The sequence below is a fragment of the Cebus imitator genome, unplaced genomic scaffold, assembly GCF_001604975.1.
Source record: "Cebus imitator isolate Cc_AM_T3 unplaced genomic scaffold, Cebus_imitator-1.0 Scaffold432, whole genome shotgun sequence".
In the NCBI taxonomy this organism is placed as follows: Eukaryota; Metazoa; Chordata; class Mammalia; order Primates; family Cebidae; genus Cebus; species Cebus imitator.
The window spans coordinates 480,557-491,603 of NW_016107747.1; the positions used below are offsets into that span (position 1 = coordinate 480,557).

Sequence of the window (11,047 nt, forward strand, 5' to 3'; positions counted from 1 at the left end):
AATATTTGAAAATGGTAAAAAAAAAAAAAAAAAAAAAAGAAAGAAATGGAAAATAAACATAAGGAACCAGAGGCTTACAGAAGAACAAATGATTAGGGCATAGCAAGGTTCTGACTTGTGGCTATACCCCACAATCCATTGCCTCCGTAAAGGCTTTCAATATTCCTTTATTGCAATTTTTATCCATAAAAGTAAATGCTTGTAGAGTGTTTCAGCAAGTCTTAAAAAGTATCTATCTTTTTACGTGATCTAATTTGAAAACATGAATCTAAAAAGGAAGGAAGGAAGGGAGGGAAGGGAAGGGAAGGGAAGGGAGGAGGGAGGAGGGAGGAGGGAGGAGGAAGGGAGGGGAAGAGAGAGAAGGAAAGAAACCCAGAATAAAAGATGGGAAAGAGGGAAGAAAATAAAAATTACTTGTAATCCACCATTTTGAGATAGTTATTATTAACATCATGGAAATTTTTAAAAAATCACTCTAAACAGTGCATCATGAGCATATTTTCATGTCATTACCTTTTTCCCTCAACATCATTTTTAGTAGCTTCAAAATATTCTACTAAATGCGGATACCTTCATTTATTTGACCAATCTCTTGTTATTGGTTATTTAGCTTGCTTTCAGTTTTTCACTGTCATAACCAACAAAGCAATGATACCTAACTAAAATTTTGGACAAAACCATAATGAATTTCTACCTAGAGATTTCTAAGGTAAAATAACTGGATCAAAGAATATGTATATGTTTCAAAAAGGCTTTGGACTCCATTATGGAGTGCCCTTGGGAAAATTCAAACAGTATGTGGATCCATGTGTTACTCGGGAGAGTATTTGTTTTAGGGCATCCACAGCAACAGGTATTGTCACTTTTTTCCATCTTTACCATTGACAAAAATAGTATCTTATTGCATGGTCAAATTTGTATGTTTTTGGTTACCAGTGAGGATGACCATTTTTTCTGTATGTCTGTTGACCATTTATAATCCTTCTTCAGAGAATTTCTCACCTGTACTGTTTGAACCAGCTCCTAATTTTCTAGGCAAGAAATTGCCACTGACTCCACAAGTCCTGAATGACCACCTCTCTGCTTCCTGCAATGTTTACAGAATGGAGCTGGGCAACGAAGTACAGGGAACATATCAGGCAGTGAGGAAAACACAGCAACACAATGTTCCCAGGGTTCAAGGTCACCAATTAGGCTCCTTCTGCATGGAAGTCCCCAGTGCTTCTCTTCTGACACTGTAATCTCCCCATTATAGGTTATAATTAATTTCCTTTTGAGAAACTGAAATAAAATGGTGTGTTTACAGGGAGATTCTGGCATCCCAGGCTATGGTCAGATGGGACAAAAAGGAGTCAAGGTAAATATGGAAAGCAATTATTTTTTAAATTGGTGAATCAAACTAAATAGTACAAGAAGAAATGATCATACTGCAGAGGTGATGTGTTGATGTATTTACGTTCTGTGCTGAAAATTATAGGGCCCAAGAGGATTCCCTGGAGATGTGGGGCAGAAGGTATTGTGTGCATGACCTTTTGAAATTACCATAATCTTAACCTTCTACTTAAGAACTAAGATAAACCTGTAGGTCTGAATGAAATGGAGGCAATAAGGAGGAGCCCAGGGCAGGTGTTTTCCTTGGGCTTCATGAGGAAAGAACCATATTTAACCCCTTTGAATCTTTACATTGGAAAAGATTGTTCTGTCCATCGTTGCCTGATGCCTCTGCCTTGAAAGCCTACCTCCTGTATTCCCTAAAGTTTAGTTCTCTGTTCTCCTTTTGATTTTTTGCCTTGGTGATTTCATTCAATTCTCTTGGCTTTTGTTATTGCTATTTGTTCTTCATTATTGTGCACTTTATTTTCTCTCACCTGAAAGATTACAGTATCTTTCTAATCGGGTTCCTACTTCCATCTTCTCCCTGATTCAGTTAATCCCAAATACTACTGTCACTTGATTTTTTCCAAAGCATAGCCAAATTATACCACTTTCCTAGCCAAACATCTTCGAGAATTCTTCATTGCCTGCCAGATTGAAATCCATCTTCATGCTGTAGAAACATATATACCTTTCATTTCAACCAAGTAGGTCAAGTTATATCTGTTTTATATACTGGAATTCTGTAAAAAGATCTCCCTTTTAAAAAAAATACCCGGAACAATGTCTTCCATATAATGGAAGATGCTTATATTAAAATACAAAATATGGGTTCAAAATTAGAATGTCTAATTAATCAAATAAAGCATAAGAAAACTGTCAAATGTTGAATCCTCTTAAAACTGTTTTTAATGAATGAATTACCAAAAGAGATGCTTAAATAGGAAAGGGTGAAAAAGGAACAATATAAATAACCATTAGGAAGAATAGTCATCATGGTAGAGGATCAATTTTCAAATTTACTGATAAAGGAGAAAATTAGCATATTTCAACTTACTGATAAATGTAAAATAAGGATATTGATAAATAACTGTCAAAATTAGTTTACCACCAAAGTCAGAATAAATTAATTTCCCCTTCAACTTTTTCATGTGTTTTATGAATTTAGAAAGTATTCATTCTTTATTATTTCGTATAGTCAGTACTTCAAATCTTTTTCTGTGTTTTCAAGCATTTTCTTTGGATATTTTTAGTAACTGGATTACCACTGAATTCATACGTATATGTAAATATTTATATTGTTTGAAAAATTAAAAATAGTTTGAAGTGTACCAATGACTTAGTTCCAAATGACAGGAAAAGATGACATTTAATGTTGTATTGGCCTTCATTAATATACAACGTAATTGTCATAATATCAATTAAGTTTGAGTTCAGAGAGGTTTTTAAAATTCTTTCACGGCAAATATTTTAACATCTTGACTTTTTATGTCTGAATCTTCAGGGTGATATTGGTGATCCTGGAATTCCTGGGGGACCTGGACCAAAAGGATTTAGGGGACGAACAGTAAGTGGCCTATAATTCCAGAAATGATAAATATTCCTTTGGCAGACTTTGGCTTTTATGTTCTGTTAAATGTGAATTATCGATTCAGCCCAAGGGCATCTGAAATGCCACTTGCTAGCTGTGACCTTCAACACATCTTTTCAGGATCTCTATTTCTGTAACATAAGAATTGTCACTTAGTAACATGTAAGGTCACATTCAGCTCTAAAAGTTCAATGAATCAGAACCATTTTAAAGATGTACAAATTGATACCTTGCTGTTCCAAGAAATTTCAGTGCCTTCCAGTCTTTTCTAAGGCACATTTAAATCCTGGCATATTAACCCTGTGAGTGGAAATGAAGGTGACAGTGGGAAGATGTCCTTCCCCCTGTGTTCCTGAGGGTTTCTGATGATTCCATGATCCATCACAAGGTCATATGGGCTATTTTGAAGAAGGCTATTGAGATCTTATAATTAGCAAAGTACACAGTAGAATATTGTGCTTACTTAGAAGCAAAATGCTGAGACAAGCATCCTTTCATTTTAAAGTTTGAGTGCTGTATCAGTGGTCACCATCAGTGTGAAAAAAAGATGCAATTCACTGGATACTTTCCATCTGACTGGATAAATTTCATTAGTATCCATATCCATCACTTTGAGGTATGGGAATGACATAGCCCACTCATGTCCTCTTATATGTGTGGCGAATCATTTTTCTTATTTGATCTTTTACAGATGGGAGGTTTCTTATTAGATCTCAGTGTACCCTCATATATTTGCTTTTCCTATTAGCACCAATCCCAATTTATGGCTAATTAAGATTGAAATGCACAGCCAGTGCCAGAACAAAGAGGCTAGGAGGGAAATGGATGCTTACCAGTCATTAAGAATATATTGTTTATATCACAAGTAAGCTATTTACCTGACTTCAATTAATAGCTGCTGTCTTTTTAAAATAATATTTTTAAATTAGGAAGTCTTATTAAAGCTGAAGTAGTCCCCATGCATAGACAATGTTGAAACTAATATATTAACATATTCCTATCTGCAGCTCTCTGTAGGCTTGAAAGGAGAAAAGGGATCTCGAGGACTCCCAGGCCCTCCTGGACAGAGAGTAAGTATACCCGTAAGAACTGAGTAGGATATAGTTGTTTCCAGTATGTTCCATGGAAAGGGCATAGAATTTAAGGTCAAATGCTCTGAGTTCAAGTCCAGATTCTGCTTTTTACTAGCTGTATGACCCAGTCACTGGGTCTTTCAGTTTATTTCTAAATGAGGGGATGACATATTCTATCCTAACTACCTCAGAAGGTAGCCATGAGGATCAGATAATCAAATGTCAACACTTTTTGTAAACTATAAGGTTTACAAATAGTAATGTTGTATTGCAAAATAATAGTAAGTAAAATATACAAAGTGCAATGCAAATATTAACTATTAATTGTTAATATTACTTAATAGTTAATATTTGCATTGCACTTTATAGTTTACGAAGTGATTTGTTGCTGAAGCTTTTAAAATAGGAATAGGATTGCATAAGCTACACAATGGTGTCCTGGCAAAATTATGTCATGCAAGACAGGTTAATGGAGTTTACCAAAACCACTGTTGTTGCATTCCTATCCTCAAAATTTAGACTTCAGAGGTATTTGGAAATACAGATGCAACATCCCCCTATGATTATATTACAAGAAAAATGGCACCTCTGGAAGCATTCCCAGGCAGGGTCAGGCATATCTTCCACTGACAAAATAGCCATCTCTCTATTTCAGTGCCTCTCGGGTTGTTATAATGGTTTAGTTACACGTCTGTCTCCCCTAACAAGCACAGTCAGGTGATTATTAAATATTCTGAGCACCTGTGTTTAGTGGTGGCCCCAGGCAGCGTTGTGTAAGGAGTAGATAAGCTGCTTATCTTGTTTTGTGCATTGTGTTTTCTCATTTCTTGAAGAGATTCTTGAACTTGGGACTTTATTAAGGAAACAAAAAACGTGAATGCTTTTGTGGACGACTGAATCCATATTAGAATGAAAATCAGCTAACTGTGACAATACTCTGATACAATATTCACTTTCTTTGGCATTAAGGAATGCATGAATATTCCTAGTCATGTGAGTGAGAACCTAGTCTCTGGGCCAATCTGGTCTGTTCTGGGTTTATCTCCTCAGATTCTGGGGTTCTAATTTGGGGACACCCACATCTTCCTGGCCTTGTGCTTGGCCCAGCTAGTCTGGACTGGAATTTGGCTGTTTTGTATTAAGCTCTTGATCCTCAGTCTCTGCTTAAGAACTTGCATAACTTAAGAAGTTCTTGAATAACTTAAGAAGTTATTCTTAAGTTAAATTGAATAACCTAAGAAGTTATTCAAGGATTCGCTCTTTAGGACATCCTTTCCATGGTTCTGATTCTCTGTAAAATGTGGACTGCCAACTCCGTGTATTAGCCAGAACTGTTTATCTCTCTGTTTAAATGGTCATGCATTCTTTTCTGTTCTCTGCCATAACTTGTAAAAGGAAGAATGACACTACATGAGTTGTGTAATTTCCTAATTTAAATCAGAAGGTTAACATGTCTCAATGGGTACAATTAGGGATGCCACGACAGTTCTGGTTAACTCTAGCAATCCACAATAGGCCACACAGACATTCAGCAGACCTTGAACTGTTTATTGGATGAATGGACCAATGGAGAAGTGACCCAGTTGTCATTTAGAACAGAGGTTCTTATGCCGACATCCCTGGTTGAACCTCTGGGGGAGTCAGTGAAATTGTGCAAGTGTAAGCATGAAATCGCATTTTTCTGAAATGAGTGTACAGGCATTCATTAGTTGCCCAGGGGAACCTATATAAGCAAATATATTAAGAATTACAGCCAAGGAGAAGCTTGATCCTAATTAATGGGAATAAGGAGAAAAGAGAAAAGCTCAAGCTGCTGAGAAAGAAGGACTGACTTCTTTCAGGAAGTCTTCCCTGATTCATCTTACTCAATTATTTGTATTGCTTTGCTTCATAACCACTTGGCATTTATGATCTTGTTGTAATGATTTAGTTCCATGTTTTTAACTCTTCTTTTGTGTAATGTTTATTTATTTTGCTTTGTAATTGTCTTTGGGTCTTTCTCATATGCAGAGGCTCTCATTTCCTCTGTTTTACACTCTTGATGGATAATATAACTGTTCCTCTGAATTCTCAATAAATCCCTCTCCTTGGCACTGCCCTTTGGAAAGTTGCTGTTTATAATTTTAAGCATTCTCATGAGAAATGCCTTCTTCTAAGTATTACATCTTTAGTACAAATATCTTTAAGGACCTTTGTTTCTTCTTATCACTGAAGAAAAATAATTTCATTAACTTTGGATAGACATTAGCTTACCTGATCTAACACTGAAACAAAAAATTTACACCCTTGATGTCAGTAGGGAAAACGTATGGCAGTATATTCAGGAATATTTTAACTATTCTCTACCAGCTGTACTTTTAAGAAAGAAAGATTGTTTTGGTTTTATCTTGTTTTATTACTAACGACGTCAGTTGACATATCACTAACTTTCTCTGCTTTTGTTTTTCCTAGGGTATTAAAGGCATGGCAGGGCAGCCTGTATATTCCGTATGTATCTCCTTATTTATGAAAGATATCTCAGCAAGTTTATTGGGAAATAAACACAGCCACTCAAAGGTCACTGTATTCATGTTTCTTTTCTCTCTCCTTTTTCAACATTTACAGCAATGTGATCTGATCCGGTTTTTGCGGGAACGTAGTCGTGAGTATCTGTTATAGAACAAGAGCATCCATCAATGGTTGTTAAAGGACTTAGGATTGTATGCAGTGTGGGTATGTGAGATCAGTAGGCTGAGTTCACTGGTGGAAAGCCTCTGTAACAAGCCTGCCTAGAGTGCCTACTGTAGAACATCTCACATTAAAGGAGAGAGGAAAGGGGGTGTAAGTAAAAGTGCCTTCACTCATGAGGGGCAATGCAGACATCAAGAGAAAACATGCATATGGGAAAGTCAGAGAAAAACTCAAAAGGTATATGAATTAACTCACATTCGTATAACAGTTATGAGTAAAAGGACTGGGAGGACATGATGTTAAAGGGATGATCATGGTGGTTTTGGATTAGTTGGTTAGTTACTCATTTAATAAAGGATGTTTGTATGGAGGTAATTGAATCCAGCTGTGGGAAAGTGATGGGCATGGCAAAAGATAGTATCATCAAAGGAATAAAGCAGGAGTCAACATAAAGAGGTTGTCTTTGGTGATAAAGAAGGAAAAATAAAGTAGAAAAGTCCAATGATCTCATTTCTGAAAATCCGTCCCAAGGAAATACAGCAAAATGAAAAAAATATAGGTAAATATAATTGTTGAAACATTATTTACTAGAGCAAAATGATTATACATTAGACTGTTTACACTTATAGAATAATTAGGTTACAATACATTATCTTCTGAGAAAATATTAACCAAATATAGTTTCTATACAATCAAAATTTGAAAAAAACAGGCATTAAGTATTACAAAATGAAATTGAATCCTCATTATTTTTGCATGTAGTTTAATATATACATAGAAACAAGTACTAGAAGCAAAAGTAGAAAACAATCATTTACTGTGTTCTAGGGGGTGGAATTTTAGGAGATCTGTCTTTTTTTCATTATGTTTCCACTGTGGTTTTAAAATAATCATAATCAGAAGAATGTAAAAGGGGAAAATCAGAGACTTTACTGAAGGAGACTAGATAAAAATGTTGTCACTGCAAGTATGTGAGAAGGAAAGAACAATACAAAACAGATTTAGAATGACTGTCAGGCTAGAGGAGGAGAGGCTGAGTGTCACCGAGGAGGAGTAAGCACAAGAGGAATTGTGAAGGGAAATCAAATGGTTGGAGAAGATGATGAGTTTATACATTTTGGCGGTGGAGTAATGTTGTGTAGACCCTACATGAAATTATTGACCCTGATGAAATGGGGCTTTCATAAAGGTGAGGGAAGGAGACTCAGATGTTGAAATCAGTTAGTACTGGTTGTCCTTAAAAATACATGGATGGATGAGGTTTCTAAAAATGTAAAATAAAGCTAGAGAGTTAGAAACAGAAACTCAAGGAGTGGGGCCAAGGTATGGCAAAGTGACATTCCAGAGATGGGAGAGTCCTGCCAAATGTGGGCAGCTTGAAGGGAGGAAGGAGGCAATGGAGGAGATTCAAAGGGAGGGGATAGTGGGAAAGGCCCTTCAGCATGCAGGAGGAGGTGAGAACTAGGGACTGCAACCACAGGGAGAGAAAAAGGGAAGAACTATTGTAGGAGAAATGAGGGTGGGATCAACCTTCCTCAAGGTGTTACCAGTGTTCTCAGTGAGATCAAATAATGTCTTCCCAAAGAAGACCAGAGGTTGGTGGGGAGGTGAGGACCAGCCTTGGAGGGTTTGGGATTTGAAGGGAGAAGTTTTCCAACATTCTAACTACTCTTCCCTGTTTTACTCTCAACCACCTTATGGAATAAAAGGAGTTAGTCCGTAAATCAGCAGGTCAGGGAAGAGTAGGCAAGTTCTATAACCATACAGGGCACTGACTGGATAACACAGAACTCCAGCATGCAGACCAGAGATGAAGATGCAGGTGACAGGCCCTTAGAACTGATCTAAATGGCCTCACTTTATAGGTGACATTTCCAAGGCTTCTTATCTAACATGATTTGCTTCTCATTCCAGTAGCAGCTTTGGGACACACAGGGATGAGGGCCAGGCTGAGACCCTCTTTGGAGAATAAAAGAAGGTGTCTAGGAGGCTGGGGGAAATTAAGAGAGCAAGGGGGTGGTTGAGAATAAAACAGAAGGGTCTAAGTGATTAGCATTTTGGAGGGAGATACATGAGTAAAGATTTTTAGGGAAAACCAACTTTAAAAGAAAGAATTTGCTCAAAGGAGTTTAAGTAATCTCCTTCTAAGTCACCCAGCTTTGCCAGACTCAAACCCAGCAGGTGTGTCTGCTTCTAGAGCCTGTGCTTGTAGCCTTGCAGTGGGGTTTGAAGTTAACACATGGAAGTACTCAGCCAGGAAACAGGGGTCTGTTTTGAGCCTCCAGATGCAAAGGAGGCTGTGGTTATGTGTGCTGTCTGAGGGCAGTTAGCGCCTCAGTGGCCATGGGGTTAAGACAAACAAGAGGTGTTCACAGGGTGGATGGCAGGAGACCAGTGCTGCGTGACAGCAAGACAGAAGGCTGGTGTGTTGCCAGTGTTGATAATATTGTTTATTGCATTTGAGTGACTCATTTGCTTCCTAGGAATCGAGTGAAATGAACATGGAAATTGTCAGGCCTGTGGTCTCTTAAAGATGTACCAATACTTGCCCAGATTCTTCTCAGTTTTACAGAGTAAATCAGTTAGAGAAACCAGATGCTGTTTTGCTCAGGAGAAACCCTTGAAGTTTTTTTCTTCCTCCCTCTGGAGGTTGAGATCACTCAAACAGAGGAGCTATATTTTTTTATCAAAGACAAAATTCACTTGGAAATCCCCCCATGGTTCTATGGGAAAATAAGGGCTCCCAAGATATTCATCAGGGAAGAAAATAAAACCACATATTTTAGCCTTTCATTGCCAAATGGCTCTCAGAAGGCTATGAGATGAGAGACAACACAAATTGAGTTTCAGCTATCTTGCCATTTGATCAGAGGCCCATCTATTTTTGCTTCTAAGACGAGTGATCAGTGTTTTGGTTTCAACCAAAATTCTGCTAAAGTCTGCTGGCTGTGGCTCAAGAATGGAAAAGGTTAGGAAGGCTCACAAATTAATAAAATTTTGTTGACACCTTCCTCAATACTTTAACCTAGGATTCCTGTAATTTAAGAATTAGCCTCATTTGCAGTTAGACTCAAATAACATTTTCAGCTTTGTTAAAATGTTTTTGGGATTATTTTTAGTCTTGTTCAAAGAACATAACAATCTTTTCCCTCTCTTCTTCTCACAGCTTGCTGGACAGGTGAGTATTCTTACCATGATCTTCCCTACTGAGATCATTACTGCATTCTGACAAGACCAATCTGAAAGGAGCCCTCGTCCCCGTGGGAAACAGGACTTCTTTCTATGCAGTCAGTTCTGTCTTTTGATTATGACTATAATTGACAGTGTCATGACTGACCTGATTATGAAATGGTGACTGAATCCCAGCCCCTAGCCTGGGATCCATCACAGTTTACAACTGTTTCTCCCCAGTGCAGGCCCTGCATTGCTGGGGGATTTGGTAAACGCGGCTCTCTGACTAATCCACATTCTGTTGCTCTGTCTGCCACTGACACCCTTGACACTGGCTTCTTGGGTGTGAGATGTGTCCTTTCCTCCTTCTGGCCCACGCTCATACCTGTCATCTAACTCAGTGCCCACCACTTGTAAACCTTTCCTGCCCATGGCTATGGAGGGTCTTCCTGAGGCCTAATCTGGTCGTGGCTGCATGGCGCCTTAGAGCCCTTGGATGACAAGGCCACTGGAGCCAGTGGCTATGTCAATTTCAAAACCCCCTTGTCTCCTAGAGGCCTGCTGATGTAGACCCTCCAGGTCTTTAAGCTTGGCCCAGGTTTGAAGCCATTCACCTTAATTCTAGAAATTAAAAATAAAAAATACCTTGCACACGATAAATGCTCAATACAACTTCATGGATTTGGATTAAATGTATCCTGGCCACTGGGGAAGGGAGAGGAGAACATAGGAATTGGCATCCACCCTCCAGGAGAACCTGTGATGATAGGTCAATCTTAAAAAGGCTTTTCAACCATTTACCAAGAAATTTTAGTATAGGGCTAAAAACTAAAGAACACTTCAGTTTTCTTATTGTATTGTTCATTGTCAGCTTTTGTATTTTAAAATTACTGAAATTTCTTCACTGTAAAATTCTTTGATTCAAAATACTTCTCTAAATCAATACTTCCCAATTTTTATTACTAAGAACAGTGGTTGGGATATGGGATATTTTGAGTATAATATGCTTTGGGAGTTAGCCAAATTGGGGATAGAACAGCCTGAGCAGATGGAAGTGCTTATTTAAAAAAAAAATCATTTTTCTCTTCCTGCATTCAGACTTTAACAAGGACATTGAAAAGTGAGGTTTGATATATAGAGTAGATTTTTTTTTTTTTTTTTTTTTTTT

At 37.7% G+C, this 11,047-nt stretch overlaps 1 protein-coding gene across 1 annotated transcript in view; it reads left to right on the forward strand.

The window, feature by feature from the left end:
• Positions 1–11,047, forward strand: part of COL6A5 (collagen type VI alpha 5 chain) — a 93,606-nt gene that overhangs the window by 41,130 nt on the left and 41,429 nt on the right. The window contains exons 25-31 of the mRNA XM_017510150.2: positions 1,307–1,357; positions 1,478–1,513; positions 2,879–2,941; positions 3,973–4,035; positions 6,490–6,525; positions 6,643–6,679; positions 9,875–9,886. Coding sequence (XP_017365639.1) covers positions 1,307–1,357; positions 1,478–1,513; positions 2,879–2,941; positions 3,973–4,035; positions 6,490–6,525; positions 6,643–6,679; positions 9,875–9,886 — 298 coding nt within the window. The remainder of the gene's footprint in view (positions 1–1,306; positions 1,358–1,477; positions 1,514–2,878; positions 2,942–3,972; positions 4,036–6,489; positions 6,526–6,642; positions 6,680–9,874; positions 9,887–11,047) is intronic.